Below are 17,664 nucleotides of genomic sequence, written 5' to 3'. Positions count from 1 at the left end.
TCAACAGAAATAAAGTTACATATCAAACCTTCTTTGAGCTAAAACAACACCAATAGGAAGGTCAGTGAGAGGAATAAAAGCAGAAATGCCACGATTTAACAATGGAACAGGTGCTTGAGGAAAGTCTGTTTGAGTACCAACAGTAGCTGTCTCGTTAGTCTGTGTACTAACAGACACCTTAAAATCAGTTTGGGTACCAATACTTACATACCCTCTAGGCTTTCTGACAGATGGAGCCGGAGTACTAGACTCTGGCCTTACTGGCTGAAAAGAACAGTGAGGACTCTCAAAACCCAAACGCCGTCTTTTAGAAGGACCAGGTTTGGAATCATCTTTCCTAACGTAGGTAAATCCTTTGTCACGTAGATAATGCATTAAAGAACCAGACAACTCAGAATCAGTTCGGACAGGACTCACGGAGGCCTGTTCCATAACAGGTTCAGTCGGGTTGTAGTCCTCAGAAGGAGCACGATCTGGACTGCCTTGGCTGTCTGAATCATCCGAAGGGATAAAATCATCAATGGAGAAGTCGTGGTTAGCTATAAAATAGAACAAAATACATGAGAAACATTGAAACAGGTAAAATAAGGCAAATAAGTAAAATAGTGCAAAGGAGATGCTTACCCATGGCTGGTCTCTTGAGAAATGAAGAACAAACCAAAGAAAAACGAGAAAAAGCCTTGAGAACAAGCACCACCCTATATTTTTTATAAGAAAGATACGAAAAGTGAAAAGATAATAGAAAATAAATATTGAAGAAAACGATTTATAATGGGAAATTAATAAACGTAGGAGGAGTCAGATAAGCGCAGGGAGGAGTCAGATAAGCGCAGGGAGGAGTCAAAATAAAGAAATGTAATTATAATGGAAATATTAATTGACATAAAACGGATTATAATGGAATAAAAATCCTGATGCGGTCAAACGAGGTGAAGGTACAGGGGAGGAGACTGGAGATCCCCCCCTCTCAGAAACTGTATAAAAGAAGCGTGATTTTGACTGAGAAAGTAGTCTGATTTTGGCATTGCTTGTGATCTGATCTAAAGCATTGCTAATCCGGCTCACCTGGGTTCTTATTGCTGCAATAAAAGCCTGACTTACTTCATCCAGCTCTGCGTGGCGTAAACTTCTTTGATTCTTCTTTAATTCTATTTGTTTATGATTTGTTAACTGATTGATATTTTAAACTAACAGCAACATCAACAGGTGGAAGAATTATCTCCCACAATGGGTTATCTCCAAGCAACCTGTCAAGCAACCAGGGTTTTTTTTTAATTTTTTTTAGCTTTTTTACAGTAAACACATCATAAAAGTTTTTATGTGGATCCAACTCTCAGACTTTTTAGCTTAGGGTCAGTAAAGTGTGTCTTACCTTCAGTTCTGCACTTGAGACAGAGCCAACCTCCATATGTCTGAGTTGGGTTTATTTTTCAGCGTCATGGTGTTTTGCTCAGACACAGTAAGCCTGCTCTTTCTTGACCTATACTGTACTCCAGTGTGATAGAAGAATTAACAGAAGAATTCTCCATGGGTGCCATCAACGCCTAATGCATACTGGGAGTAGCCCTTCTTAACTATTTTTATACTTATAGCTTCTAAAACCTGACATGAAAGAACATCAATAATTTTCCAACCAATCATCATAAATTATATATATTATTTTTATTTACAACATAACTGTCATCAGCATTAATAAATACAGCAGTATGTAGTCCATTACTTTTTTACTCATTACTTTTTTTGTGGGAAAGTTTACATTTTGGAAACTTTACAATGTATTTAAATTTTTTTTTTAAGAAAAGTTTGTTTTGCATGGCTTAAAATGTGACTGTGATCCAACAAAATTGTGCCCCTTTTAATTGATTATTATAATGTAATATAATTAAAATATAATAACAATAACTATTATGTATATTTTCTTATGTTGTTTTCCATGTTCATTTTCATGCTCTTCCAATACTTCTACAAATATTTCAACATACAGTTATTAATATTTTCGTTACAATCTATATTTAATGCATAACCTAGAGCACTGAGTGTTTAGAGCTGCAAAGACATACACGTTAACACTGACAGCACCTACATGGTGTTTTCATGCAGAAGTGTTATTTGAATAAAGTGACACATGATGGTAGAGGTGGTCAAGAACAAGGACGGAAGGCTGCGACCCTTGACCTCGTCTTGTTTGTTCACTTTAAAATACTAAATGCTCCTGTAGTGACTCATAAAGAAGACAAGCTTTATAGGTTAGGGTACTGACACTTAGCTGTGTGTATATGGGGGGGGGTTGAGTTCGGGGGTAAATGGGATGGGGGGGCGGTGGTAGAATTGAGAGCCACAAAGTAAATGACAAGGCTTTGAACTCTGCTTGAACTTTAGTTAAGAAGACATTAAGCCATTTAACAGGCAGTTACTCAAGGTTGTCACAGAGGTAAAGGAGCATTTTAGGATCAGTGATTCTTACAAGCTTTCTGCTAAATGAGTCATTTAAATTTTTGTACTCAAATTTAAGAATGAATGAATAGTGCTCTCTTGTAAGCAATGTGGATGTTTCATGTCAATTTTATTTTAGTAATTGTTTTAGAGGTTAATGAATTTCGTGTTTTATAGCGAGTTGATGGCGAGGTGGCGTAGAGGTTAGCAGCTTCCAGCTCAGGGTTCGATTCCCGCCTTGGGTCTGTGTGCATGCAGTTTGTATGTTCCCAACTTATACCCTATACAGGATAAGCGGTATAGACAATGAATGATATATTGTTCTAGTTACTGTAAATTTAATGTTGTGCGATGTTTGCATTATGTTAATGAGAACCTGGAAAGTGTAAAAGCCTTACAGTACTTTTGAAACTGGAGTGCTGATACTGGAGACTCTTATTCACGCTTCTTCCATTGGGCAGGCACTGAAGGTGTCTCAGAGCCCTCAAAAGCAGACTGATAAAGTTTTTGTCTTATGGCTGTTATCACATTGAATAGCCGATCATGGAGTGTTAACAGATATGCTACTGCACTGTCTCCTCCTGAAAATATTCAGTCTTCATCCACTAAGCACTTTGCACCATCCATAACTTGTTTATCACTGTACTACTGAATATTCCACTTATATCTATTCTGTATGTACTACATCATTTAGAACTCATATATGTACATGTAAATATCATGTTATTGGAGCATATTATCTTCTTGAAACCCACCAAGCATGGGGAGAACAGGCAAACTGCATCTGCACAGACCTCGCAGCTGGAATCAAACCCAGATCCTGGCAATGCGAGGCAACAGTGCTAACCACTATACTTCTGGTTAGATGCTAACTGCATTTCATTGGCTCTGTAAATGTACTTTGCACAATGACAATAAAGGTGAATCTGATGTAATCTAATCAATTATTATTATTATTATTATTATTATTACTGTAATTTGTCTGCATTTATTATGCAATGCAATTTATTATGCAACGTTCAGTTCGAAGCAGGTGTATGAGGATTTCTTCATGAGACTCCCACATGCTTCACATTTATACATTTTTGGAGGATGTTTTTTCTCCTCTCAGATTTCCCCCAAATTTGGCTTTCTGTAAGCTCTGAAATTTGAACTCCCAGCATTCCAATCACCAGCACTGAACCTCTCCCAGTGATCTCCCAGCACCCCAAAGCTGCCTGCTGCTCCTAAGTTTCCATTACTCCCATAGCTAGTGCAAAAAACGAGATTTCTGACACCAAACATATCTTGACTGATTGACTCCACTGAGCTTAAGTGGAAAATTTGAGTCAGTTTCCTGAATTGTTTCTTAGGGCATCTTTTTCCTTCCTGGATCAGTGTTTGAGGAAAGTCGTTCAGCTCTCCAGGATTCACTGGAAGTGTTTGGAAAGGAAGGCGCGTGAAGAGCGCGCGCTCAGGGCCACTCCTCCTCCTCTCCTCCTCCTCATCCCTAAAGCGCACTCATCTGCCAGAGGGGGAAAAAAACTCTCTCACAAGTTCTCTAAACTAAATGCAGGAGCAGCTGCAGAGAAACACAGACAGACTACATGGAATTTCCAAGCTGAAAGAAACGTATTTATTTTATTTTTCTATTATTATGTACAATTGTGCGTTGTAGGGAAAAACATCTTCTTTTTTTGTCTTTATGGTTTGTTGCATTGGATTGACAGATCCAGAAACACTTTGAGATCCGAATGAATGAAAACGTTTTGGATATTATTCTTTCTTTTTCCACGTTGCACGGTGTCAGACGACAGGAAACTTTTTCAGGAGAAGAATGAATGAAAGGTTAAAACAGCGACTTTGATTGCACAGAATATTTAAGGTTCGTCTTTTCTTCAATTGCATGATTTTTATTAATGTATTAAAGCACAGTTTTTGTAATGCAAAAACGACTTTGATTGCACAGAGTATGTAAGGTATATCTGTAAGTAATTTTTTCTCGTTTTTAATGCATGACGTTTTTTGATGAATAAAATCATAGTTTTTGCAATGCAAGAAATATTTTGATTAAAAGAGTGTATATGGTAAAACCTTTTATCCAATTTTTCAAACTACATTATTATTATTTTTATGCAAAATCTATTTTATGCCTTTATTGCCGCTGTTATTTCTCACCGTGCATTTTATTTATTTATTTATTTTCACTTTTCTTTTGTTCATACTGCGGTGTTTCAGGCTTGATGGTTATCCTGGTGCTCCGCAGCAACTTTGCACAACTTTGGCTGCAGCCATGAAGCTGGAGATGGGCCACTCTGTCGCGCGCGCGCTGACCCTGTTTATGCTGGCGGCATTCGCGGGAAGCGCGCGAGGCTGTCCGCGGCCGTGCGCGTGCCCGGTGCCCGGAGAGGTCCACTGCACGTTCCGTTCTCTGCTGACGGTGCCCGCTGGCGTGTCCCGCAAGGTGGAGCGCATGAACCTGGGGTAAGCATGGACTTACCAAATAGTTTATTGAAAGAAAGAAAAAAAGCAATTAAATATTTCTAAACATTTTGACTGTATTCGATTGAATTAATTAGACAGTTACTGTACACTGTATCACATCTCTTATTCATTTACTTGAAGATACATTATATGGACAAAATCAAACTGGTTAATTATGAATTCAGGTGTTTCAATAAGGCACCTTATTACTAGAGATAGGCAATCTTAATGCTTCAGTATACCAAGACATCTTGGACAATGCTATATGCTTCCAACTTTTTGGCAACATTTTGGGGAAAGCCTTTTTCTATACCAACATGACTGTGCCCCAGTGCACAAAGCAACGACTAAAAAGACATGACCTCAACCCCATCCAGCACCTTTGGGATGACCTGGAATGGAGATTGCGAGCCAGGCCTTTTCGTCCAACATCAGTGCCTGACCTCATAAATGCTCTACAGAATGAATGGGCACAAATTCCCACAGAAACACTTCCAAGAAGAGTGGAAGCTGTTACAGGTGCAAAAGGGGGATCCCTTTTGAAATATATGCGTTTGGATACAATGTCATTGCAGTGCGGGTTTGGCATAAAAGCCTTTAACATTCCTGAATCTGGAGTGCTAATACTGGAGACTCCTTCCATAGATGTTATCTCTCAACATCTAATAGATTAGATGATTTTCATTATTGTTCAGTAACAACAGTTTTATCCATTTATTATTAGACTTACATTTTGAGAAGTGCATGCAATTAGGTGTAAGTAGGATGTTACTATAGAAGTAGTACCAAAACACAAAGGTATGCAGTAATGAGGAAGGGATGGAAAGAAAATTAAATGAACCTGTGCATGGTATGTAGAGTTTAGTAAGATGTGACAAGAATTACTAACGGAGATATAACTATTTTCAATAACAGTACAATTAGGGCACATTACGATTTACCTTATATGCCTAATACTGTAGGTTGTTAAATAATAGAGCCAGCTACCTTTATTGGACATTAATGTATAATGAACATTGTCTGTCCAATTGCAACTGTTGCTTACATACAGCTACCAAAAATCTAATAGTTGCACCAGAACAATGAGAAAATATGGATTTATGTCGTAAAAGGAATTCACAACAAAGCAGTTTGGCTGCCTTTGGTGCTACTTTTTTTTCTTTTCTGTACATTTTCCTGTGTTGTTTGACTTAATTCAGTCCAAATTGTGTTACAGATTCTGTTAAGTGCTGTCTCTCAGCAATCATACCAAACAAAGCCACTATTGTTTTGTTCCTCATTGCTCATCAAAATGAACTGGATGAGCCCACACTTGCCTCCCCAAATGATTTAGACACAGGCTCAAGACACAGCACAGCATTCCAAGTCTTGATTTAAAATCCTGCTTAGATATTTCATCTTTATAAAGTTTTAGACAGAATATTCATGGAACTCGATCTTAGGTCTGAAGATTTATTGCGTATTGTAATTGTTCCTGTTTCAGGTTCAACACAATAAACCGAATAACAGACAGCACTTTTGCTGCTATGCGAAAGCTCGAACTCCTCATGATGCACGGGAATAATATTCATAACATTCCTGATGGAGCATTTCGTGACCTAATTTCCCTTCAGGTGAGAAGATTATGACGAATGTACTTTACTGGTTCAATTTTGTCTAAAAAAAATAAATAAATCAATGTTAACATGTTGCACCTTTCTTGTTTTGTACCCACTCAGATGATGAAGATGAGCTACAACAAGCTGAAGATCATTAGCAGACAAACATTTCGAGGTCTCTGGAATTTAGCCAGGCTGCACCTGGACCATAACCATCTGGAGTTCATACACCCGGATGCATTCCAAGGCCTCACCTCTCTCCGTTTGCTTCAGTTGGAAGGCAACCGTCTTCAGCAGCTCCATCCAGCCACATTTGCGACTTTCTCTGTACTAGGTTACTTTCCAATGTCCACACTGAAGCACCTGTACCTGTCTGAGAATGGGCTTACAACACTGTCACCAACGATGTTCGCTACTATGCCTCAACTGGAAACCTTGTTCTTACATGATAACCCATGGACCTGTGACTGTAGGATGAAATGGTTTAAAGATTGGAGCTCAAATTCACCAGGTCAGCATCATGTTATATTGCATATTGCAAAACAGGGAGTGGTCAGAGCAAAGGGAAATGTTGCCACCTTATCGCTTACAAAAATATGCCAATAGATAGACTGGTAATGTTACATTGCCCTTAGGTGAAAACAAGTGCGGGAATGTGGGTGTACATGGCAGTCTGCAAAGTATTCCCATATGTGAACAGTGCTCCCAGCATAAGCCTTTTTTCCATAGCTACCATAACCAAAATTGAGCATTAATAAGGAGGGAAAGTGTTAACCATGAATATTTAGGTTATAATATTATTGCACAACTTTTAGATCCTGTATATATAATATCAGGTCAGTGCTAAGTGCCTTTAAAGATGTATGGTAAATGCTAAGAATAGTGAATTGTTTGTTGTTACACTCTAATGTTTTTTTTAATCACAATTGTCAGTTAATTCTATTAGTGTCTGTAGCAGATTACTATACATTACCATACCTCTTACTAATTCATAAACTCTTTTCTCATCAGATGTACTTAAATGCAAAAAAGATAAAGGAGTACAATCATGCCCTGTGTGCTTCTCTCCTGAACAACTAACGAAAAAAGATCTCCTCGAACTAGACAACCCAAAATGCACAAGACCTGTCATTAGTTCTCCTCATAGGACCTCTGACCTGGATACAGACAGTGAACTCATGACATCAGTTGACTTCATTCAACCTCTTGGGAATGCTTCGCTTGGCTTGTCAGATGAACATGGAAACCAAGTAAATCTGAATTGTCATGTCAATGAACCAACTAAGTCAACCAGAATGACCTGGAGCCAAGTTAAATCATTTCAAATTAACGCAAATGTTACCATGACATTAGATCTGGAATGCCCAATCGAAAGAGGTACATATGAAAAAGTATGGAGACTTGTTGCATATTATAGTGACACACCTGCTCACCTAAAAAGGGAGATTATGTTAAGCAAAGACCCTCATATTGGCTACAGGTATCGCCAGGATGCGGAAATAGATGCTGTTTACTTCACTGGTGTGAAAGCCAATATGGTAGCAGAACCTGCATGGATAATGCAGCCAGCAGTGAACTTAAAGTTAAATAGACCTCACTCTACAAGTAAAAGGGTTAGACTTGTTCTAAGCACCCAGCTAACACAGCTGGTAGAGGCGGAGGAAGAGAGGGAACAAAAGAGACAGTGGGTTTTGATAGAATCTAGAAACCTTACCAAAGTATCTCAGGTTGTTGTGTTGGGCAACCCAATTCAGATGCGCTGCAATGTGCACAGTTCAGGGAACCCCTTAATAAAATGGATGCTGCCAAATGGGTCTAACGTTGAAGCCCCGTATCAAAGCAGTGATAACAGGATCACTGTGTCTCAATCTGGTTTGTTGGCTATAACAGCCGTGGATCACTCAGACTCAGGTGTTTATTACTGTATAGCCACAGTGGTTGGTGATATAAGTATTCTTCCCTTTCGTCTGACAGTGGAAGACTCTTCCACTCCAGCACCTGGAAGTGATGGTGTGGCTGAACCTGTAGCAGGAGTCACTGGTGGGCGTGTTTCTCTTCCCTGTGTAGCCCTAGGATCTCCTGATCCAGGGATAAATTGGATCCTGCCAGACAACACTATCATTAACACATGGTCAAATTTATCCAGGATGTTTGTGGCCTCAAATGGAACTCTAACCATACGCAACAGTCAGCTTTCAGACAGTGGTTATTATAAATGCGTGGCAGAAACTCAACATGGTGCGGACTCATTAGCCACAAAAGTAACACTGATGAGGCCCTCAGGAGGACATGCTATAAGGAAATATTCCAGTAGACCACAGCCTGCAGAAGGAGTCTCAACGAAAATAAAAGCTCCAATAAACAATGATGTGGAGGCATCTGGGGATAGTGAAAGTCAAGGGACTGAAGCTAAAGCTTTTGAACAAGTGGATACCTCTTATAAAAGGAGGATTGCAAATGTTCCTGTCCGAGGTGGACACCCAACTCGAAAAATGTGGAGACGTCCTCCATTGCCAAGAAGACGAATAAACTCTACAGGTGTTGAGAGGAGTAATGTGACAGAAACAAGGAGAAGAGTCAATGTGTCAAATGGCCAAATAGATCCTAAGCACTGGGCTAACATCCTGGCAAAGGTCCGCAGTGGTAGTGATAATGCAAAAACCACCACAACTGTAAATTCTGTTTTGACTAGCACGAATCAACTGCAACAACTTGACACGTCTATCACAAAGCATCCAGGATCTTCTAACAGAAAAGAGGCATCAATACCAGATAGTACAACTGTAGCAAAAACACAAGAAGCATCATACACAGGGACAACATCCAAACCAATGGTGCACACCACTGACATCAGCCTAGATATAAAATCACTCCGTGCTGAAGATCAAGTGCACATAACCTACCAAATCACCGCTCCAGATGTCAACCAAGATTTAGACTTGATTGATACCACAATTAGTCCACAGCCTACTACTCGTTCTGTGATCACCAAGTGGGATGTAGTAAGCCCTGTTGAGAGCACGACTCCATATGGAACCCTTTTTCAGCAAAACCAAAGCCACACTTTGGGCAGCAAAGAAACGGAAGCAATTTCCATGGATCGTGATAATGAAGAAGATGTTGGTGATAATGAAGACAGCATTTTAAAAACACCTAGCATTGAGGTTTATCAAGGGAAGTCTGAAAACAATGAAATATCAACCACATCTATGTTTTTTGATGAACAAAACACACAAAATTATGATGCCATTCAAAAATTTACTGACAGTACAAAGACTGCACTACAAGAGAAGCATGTCAGCTTACAAATTCCACTACTTACCACTATGGCACCACAATCCCAATCCACTTTAGGACATGACAGAGGAACACATGCTACCTCAATTTCTCCTAAGCCTACCTTTCATGCTAGGGGCTCATCCAATTCAAGACGTAAGAATAATGGCAAACGAAGAAAGCTTAATAGAAATAGAACAAAACACAAACTGCTCAAATCTGCAAACTTCATTATTAACACTACAAAGCCCACTACTTTAGCCATGGTTTTTGAGACCACCAAGAATACTGCGATGTCTGAGTTGAAAGTCTCAACATCTACAGCAGGGGCTATCAGCATTGGAGCCACAATGAATACCACTGTTCAATTTACTGAAAACCAAACAATGTCACCCATGGAAACAGGTCATGAAAAGAGAACAGATTCTTTATTGGACATCAAAACTACTATATCTCCTGAAACCTCTGTCAGTGGGACAGCATCAGAACCATTTTCTTATGCCAAAACAGATTATATTGCCCTAAGCACTACTGAGTTGCCAGTGTCTTCATCAACATCCTCAGGTTTCATAGAAAAATCGACTATACACCAAGAAACAGCTTCTACTCTATCTTCTCTGAATCCAAACTCTCCATCTACTGACCATGAGGCAATTATAAGTCTCCACCCCTTGATGGAAATACATTTTGAAGAGGCACAAAGTGAAACCACCACAAGACACTCTAGGTCAGGGCAAAAGACTGACATATCCCCAGAGAGTCCTCAAAAACATTCAGAAGCAATCCTAGGTGAAGTTCTAGCCAAAGTAGAAAATCAATATAATTTCTCACTTAAACCATTCTCCTCGTCTGCTGTGAAAACCCAGCATGAAGTAATTGCAAGCTATGACTCAGAAATCCCTAGCGGCTCAACAAAAGCAAACATCTATGAGGGGGCTCCTGAGAATTCTCAGGTTACAACAAAGAGGCCTATAACATCCCAAAATGCTCAACAGTCTGGTATGGCCACTACAACAAAACTAAACAGTGCTTCAGCGAGTGAAAACCAAGAAACAGACTCAGATAGAAAGGCTGAAGTAGAAAACAATACTGTACCTCTGATGGAAGCTGTCACCACATTGAAACTCACAACAGCAATTTTTGCTACAACCCCAACATTAACACCACCAGAAATGTTATCAGCAACAACAATGCCTCCAATAACACCAAAAAGACCCTCTGTAATCCACCCACATACAACTTTCCAGAATATGTCTTCCACTTGGAGCAGGTCAGGTATACCTGACAGTCCAAATCATATTCCTGATAGACACAGAGAAAGAAATTTGAACCCTGAACACAGTATCAGGACACCTAGTAGAAACCGGCCAACTGTGTTTCATTCAGCAAGTCTATCAAAAGACAAAAAAACAGATATTACTGATGCTGAATTAAACACCAAAAAGCCAAAACCACAGAAGGTACTTAAATTTCCTGCAACCACCCCAAAAGTCATAGTTCCTCCTCCAAGACAAATACTTCCAGTCAAGCCAAATGGTTCTTCCTCCTTCATCCACTATCCTACATCCACCTACGGTGTTCATCATTCTCAGCAGGAGCCAGTTATCCCTGCTAAAAGAGGACAGCCTAAGATTACCAGCACCAACATAAGCAAAGTGACAGTACAAGCTGAATCTAATGCCAATCTGCCCTGTGTTAATGTAGGAGAGCCGAAACCCTTCGTTTTCTGGACTAAGGTCTCGACAGGTATGTAGTCTTTTATAAAATGGCACACGCACCTATATTAAACATGCAAAAAGTTGTTGGAGATATAATGTAATTTCATACACAGAGCATCTCCAAAAATTATAATTAAAAAAAAAAAAAAAAATTGTTTCCGCAATTGGTTTGTTAAAATAAAAACTTTTTTTTTATATATATATTCTAGTTCCAATACATGTAAAGTGAATGTTTTTTTTGTTGTTGTTTCAGTTTTGATGATTAAGGCTTCAAGTTCATAAATATTTTTTTATTATATTGGAATATATTACAATATAATAAGTAGTATGTAAAATGTAGTATATATTAAAATATTTAATTTAAAGTTTGAGGAAATTACTATTTAGAAAGATGGCAAACTCCTGCCCCAACAATACTGATGAGCTAGAGGCTGATATCAAAGCAACCTAGTTCATAATAATGGCTCAGCAGCTATAAAGGCTGATGCCTTCATGTAATGCCTCATTAATGCAGTATTTCTTGCTTAAGCAGCCCAGACCAAATATTGAGTTGCTTAAGTTCGACTATTTTGAAATGTTGGATTTTTGATTTTTATAAGCTGTAAGCCGTGATCATCGAAATAAAAACAACATAGCTTAAAATATTTCACGTTACATTTAATGAATCTAGATTATATGAGAGTTTTACTTTTTTTCTAATTATCACTGATGCACTGTACATTAGAATCCAGGATATGGTATTCCTAACAATTTATTTATAAAACATTGCTAGTATTTTTGCCATACCATAAAAATAATATAATTTATATTGTAATATGATCATTTGAAAACTTACAGGCCCTATTGACTCTATAAAAGGGGAAAGAGTAATTTGCTTTGTTCATTTGATGTGCATTTGCATTTAATGCATGCAAATGTGAAACAGCCGGCCAAACTAGTTTGCATTGAGAGATATCGATTTATGACTAAAATAAATTTCTGGGATCCCACAGTTACCACATTTTAGTTAAACTGAATATGATCTAATTTCCCTATTGCTGACCTCTTTACAAGCCTCATCATCTGGAAGGAATGCCCTCAGTGGTTTATGTTGAAAACAGAGAATTATTTGTTTCTGTAGAAAGACTTTAATACTTCAGTTTATGTTCAGGGTTCAAGAGCATGAATTTAAGCTGTGAGGTAACAATGAAGTACAATTTCCAGTGGCTGAATGTGTGTTAACACGCAGAGATTTTTAATAGTTTTTTCTTTTACCTGTCTTAAGGTTTAAACATATATTAAGCACCTGTGAATACTTGCATTTGAAAATACAGAGAAAATGTTAAGATAATAGAGAATCAGTGCCATATCCTGATTTGTTTTTATAAATAATCTTTGTTTCTATAAAATTCTTCCTTGGCTAAGTCTAGGGCATTAAATAAAAAGTATTTAAAGGCAATAAAATAAAAATAAAAAATTAATTCAAATTATTCTTATCATTGTTATAGAAGAAAGATTTCTTCTTAGCCTCTATCTGGTGAACTAGTCCATAAATGGCATGATTGTTATTGTTATTTAAAAACTGGACACTTAATCATTCAGTTATTATCAGAACCAATAATCAGTCTCCTAATCTATCCAATGTTGTATCTCTCTGTAGGAGCCAGCATTTCTCAAAACACCAAGATTCAGCGATTTGAAGTCCACCCCAATGGCACCCTCACAATCCGCAGCGTGATACCGTTAGACCAGGGCCAGTACCGCTGCAGTGTCCAAAACCAGTATGGACAAGATAAATTGGTGGTCACTTTGATAGTTTTAGCTGAATACCCCAGAGTGCTTCAGCCACGCTATCAAGACATAACCAAAAACATGGGAGTTACTGTTGATTTGGATTGTTTTTCCCAAGGAAACCCTCAACCTCGCACTACATGGGTACTGCCTAATAGGGTAATAGTACATACAGATGCTCCCTCCCTTGGTGCACTTGCTCACAGGGTTTCAGTTTTAACCAACGGCACACTCAGGATTAAATCTGCTGCAAACACAGATAGTGGTGTCTATAAGTGCATTGCTAGCAATGCAGCTGGTGCAGATGCTATATCTGTGCATCTTACCATTGCTGCTTTACCTCCAGTGATCCAACAACTGAAGAATGAGAATATTACTCTCCCAGAAGGGAGCAATGTCTACATCAACTGCAGTGCCAGAGGTACTCCCCCCGCTAACATAACCTGGTCTATGCCAAATGGTGTGCAGCTTCATTCTTCTGTATATGTTAGTAGCCTTAACCTGTTTGTTTTCAACAACGGGACCCTGTATATTCGGGGGTTAAGTCCAGTGAATGCAGGGAAATATGAATGCACAGCTACTAATACAGTTGGGATTTCATCCAGAACTGTTAGACTGACATTAAAAAAATCTATTGCATCAGCCAGAGCCAGGATTACTTCCTCATCTCCACAGAAAACAGATGTCATCTATGGGGGGAAACTGCAACTAGACTGTGTTGCATCAGGAGATCCAGAGCCCAAGGTCATCTGGAGGACTCCATCCAAAAAGCTGGTGGATGCTCATTATAGGTAATGAAAACATCGATTAATCAATAGAGCACATATAACCATCATACCTATCCCTCCCACACATAGACATGTGTATCACATCTCTTGTATCTTTGGCATAGTTTGTTTTTTTCGGGTTTATTCCCATTTCCCTAAAACAAAAATGTACAAAAAAGTGTATTGGCTATGTTCAGTTATCTGTAGATGTATAAAGACAACACAGTACACCGTATTGTACTAGTCCTGTGTATACAGAGCACACAGAAGACTACAGGTTTACCATGTTTAGCCACTTTTTTAAATTCTTAAAAATTCTTTGTTTTACAGTTATGACCCCCGGATCAAGGTTTTTGCCAATGGATCATTGTCTATCTATGCTGTAACAGAAAAAGATCAAGGAGACTATCTTTGTGCTGCACATAACAAAATGGGAGATGATTATGCACCTCTTAAGGTCAGTATATTGACAAAGCCAGCCAAGATTGAACAGAAGACACAAATCAACCAGAAGGTGACATACGGGGGTAACCTAAAAGTCGACTGTGTTGCATCTGGTTTACCAAACCCAAAGATCCAGTGGGCACTGCCTGATGGTACTATGGTCAACAATATTATGAAATCTGACAGCAGCAGTGTTGGCTTAAGTAGTAGATATGTGGTTTTTGACAATGGAACCTTATTCTTTAATGATGTGGGGATGCATGAAGAAGGTGATTACACATGTTATGCTGAGAACCAGATTGGCAAGGATGAGATGAAAGTACATATTAAGGTTGTGCCAGATATGCCTGTGATCAGAAACAAGACCTTTGAGGTAATCAAGGTCATGTATGGAGATTCGGCTTCACTGAAGTGTTCTGCAAAAGGAGAGCCCAACCCCCATATACTGTGGTTCTCTCCAGCAAATAGAATGATTCCTTCTGCCTCAGAAAAGTATGTAATCCTTAATAATGGGTCACTTGTTATTCAGAAAGTGCAACGCTTTGATGGTGGGAACTACACGTGTCTAGCCAGGAACAGTGCAGGGCAAGATCGTAAAGTGATCAGGCTGGAAATCCTGGTGTCACCTCCTGCAATCAATGGGTTAAGAGGCACCATAAACTCTTTGAAAGTATCTGCAATGAAAAATCAAAGGAAACTGATCCACTGTCAGGCTTCTGGTATTCCTGTTCCGCAAGTGCTATGGGTTTTCCCAGAGAATGTTATTCTTCCAGCACCACACTATGGAAGCCGGATGACAGTCCATCGTAATGGAACTCTTGATATTCATTCACTAAGGGTGACCGACTCAGCTAAATTAACCTGCATTGCTCGTAACGAAGGTGGTGATGCAAGGTTCATTGTACAACTCGATGTTATGGATATGGATGTTATAGAGAAACCAAGACTCAAGAGTCCTAAAGCAGAATCTGTTTCTCTAACCGTAGGCAGGACAATGATGCTAAATTGTTCTGTTGAAGGTTCCCCAGCACCACAAGTGACCTGGCTTCTTCCTAGTGGTTCTTCACTAATGAGTGGCACCCAACTTAACAAGTTCTTTCACAGGTCTGATGGGACTTTGGTAATTACTAACCCAGCTGTGTCAGAGGCAGGAATGTATCGATGCTTGGGACGCAATGCTGGTGGCCTGGTTGAGAGGGCTGTGGTGTTGACTCCAGGGCGGAAGCCAGAGATTAATAACAGGTACAACTCACCTGTTAGTGTCATAAATGGGGAAAGCCTGCAGTTGCACTGTCTGTCTACTAGTGACCCTGTCCGTCTTACCTGGACTTTGCCAAGTGGGGTTGTTCTAAATAGACCTCAACGAGCAGGTCGCTATGCTGTTCTACAAAATGGTACTCTTTCCATCCAGCAAGCTTCTGTGTATGACAGGGGCTCTTACACCTGTACTGCTGCAAATGAATATGGAAGCTCCTTGCTAACTATCCCAGTGGCTATAATCGCATACCCACCACGAATTTCCAGTGGCCCACCTCCTACCATCTATGCCAGAAGAGGTGTTGCTGTGCAACTGAATTGTGTAGCTACTGGTATCCCCAAGGCAGAGGTGGCATGGGAGACTCCAGACAGAACAAGGTTAATTGTCAGCACTCAGCCACGGCTGTTTGGAAACAAGTATATACACCCTCAGGGCTTCCTTATAATTCAGAACCCCACGCCAAAAGACACAGGTTTCTACAGATGTACAGCTAGAAATGTGATTGGGGTTGACTCAAAGGGTACATACCTTCATGTATACTGAGAAGCAGTAAAATTACAACATGCCCAAAGATCTGCGATGTTTAGTTAATCCATAACTGTCTATCTAGCTATTTATCAATGTGAACATGACATGCAACCATTTTAGGACATGTTCTACTGTGTTTCTGGAACATTTATTATCACGTCACCTGTCTGTTGTTCGACCATGTCAGTTATTGCAAACATCTAGGGAGATGCGCTACTTATCCCATGCATATCTAATATCTGGTAATGACTAATCCCACAGTTTAAGTTTTTTTTTTTTTATGTAAATACTACAACCTGTATTTTTATGCTGCAGCCAGACACAATTTATGTCAAACTGTATATATGAGGCTTTTATTTTATTTCTTTTGATTTTCTTTTATTTAATCTTGGAAAAAAATATTGAGGATATTTTGCTGTCTTCAGTGTGGAGATCATATGAATAAATCAGGGATACTAAACCAGACAGTTACATTAACTAATGTTTTCACATGGGTTAAGGAAAACTGGTTAATGAAACTTTTATTGCTTTTGAATACATTAACCTTTTAAGTTCCTGTACACACAAAACTATAAAGGTATAACTTTTCTTGGCAAGGTTCTTGCATATTTGGTTTGGGACACATTGTTGACATTGGGCTGATTGGAAGAAGTGTGTAAACACCCTAGAAAACACCATGCCTTGGTTGCAGTTAAAAGGCATATACAATAACATTAAATATAGAAAAGTTTTATAGTTTCATATTCGGTTTATAACCTGAAACCCTTTCAAAAGTGAACATTGTCTAACTTTTAATGCTGCATCCCATTCCTGTAGGGTTAAGTACGTATACTGACTGCATCTTTGTAGAACTGACCGAAAAAGGCACATTTTTTCCATGACTTTGTTTTAACTTATTTGTCTTTTAAAGACTTGCATTGAGATTTAATTTTATTTTGGATATGTAATAAAGACCATTTTAAACAACCTGCTTAAAGGTTTACTTTATTCCAACATACTAGCTTGTCTATGTAGTTCCGACCATGAGATTTTAAGAGACAGTGTAATGACATTTACACAAGATTACATTGGGTTACATACTTTTGTTGGAAAGTAACTATCGGCCAAAACACAGTACTGTATTGGTGCAAACTTTATATTTTTTTCTGTTATATATGTAATACAGAAAATGTGTGTGCCAAAGAAGCTACTTTTAAAGTTTATGCAACATGGAAGTGACCAATCTTGCCTCTCTATAAATTTCAAGTTGCTAACTTTGGCCGTTTTGGAGAGATTTTATATGTGGCCTAAAATTGGACATTTGTCAGCATTATACTGTCTCACTTCAAACGATAATCATTGAAAAAGCAAATTATTCATATTTCTTTGTGAGTATTGATACTAAACTTGGTGTAAAAATGGTTGCTTAA

The 17,664-nt window shown here is 38.8% G+C and overlaps 1 protein-coding gene across 1 annotated transcript; it reads left to right on the top strand.

The window, feature by feature from the left end:
• The first annotated feature begins 4,065 nt into the window (after positions 1–4,065).
• Positions 4,066–17,221, top strand: mxra5a (matrix-remodelling associated 5a). Its single transcript, XM_053476414.1, has 7 exons — positions 4,066–4,297; positions 4,651–4,896; positions 6,380–6,509; positions 6,615–7,005; positions 7,506–11,516; positions 13,128–14,049; positions 14,356–17,221. The coding sequence occupies exons 2-7, from the start codon at positions 4,706–4,708 to the stop codon at positions 16,268–16,270; spliced, it is 7,560 nt and encodes a 2,519-aa protein (XP_053332389.1). The 5' UTR covers positions 4,066–4,297; positions 4,651–4,705; the 3' UTR covers positions 16,271–17,221.
• The last annotated feature ends 443 nt before the right edge of the window (positions 17,222–17,664 follow it).

The sequence above is a fragment of the Clarias gariepinus genome, chromosome 18 (assembly GCF_024256425.1).
Source record: "Clarias gariepinus isolate MV-2021 ecotype Netherlands chromosome 18, CGAR_prim_01v2, whole genome shotgun sequence".
Lineage (NCBI taxonomy): Eukaryota > Metazoa > Chordata > Actinopteri > Siluriformes > Clariidae > Clarias > Clarias gariepinus.
Note: the sequence above shows the minus strand (reverse complement) of the source record. Positions and strands in the feature narration are given on the sequence as shown.

Excerpts from the sequence above, each read along its gene's own strand:
- mxra5a (XM_053476414.1), top strand. The coding sequence starts at position 4,706 with ATGAAGCTGGAGATGGGCCACTCTGTCGCGCGCGCGCTGACCCTGTTT. Across the intron at positions 4,897-6,379 it reads GTGGAGCGCATGAACCTGGG|GTTCAACACAATAAACCGAA; the intron begins GTAAGCATGGAC and ends TTCCTGTTTCAG. Across the intron at positions 7,006-7,505 it reads TTGGAGCTCAAATTCACCAG|ATGTACTTAAATGCAAAAAA; the intron begins GTCAGCATCATG and ends TTTTCTCATCAG.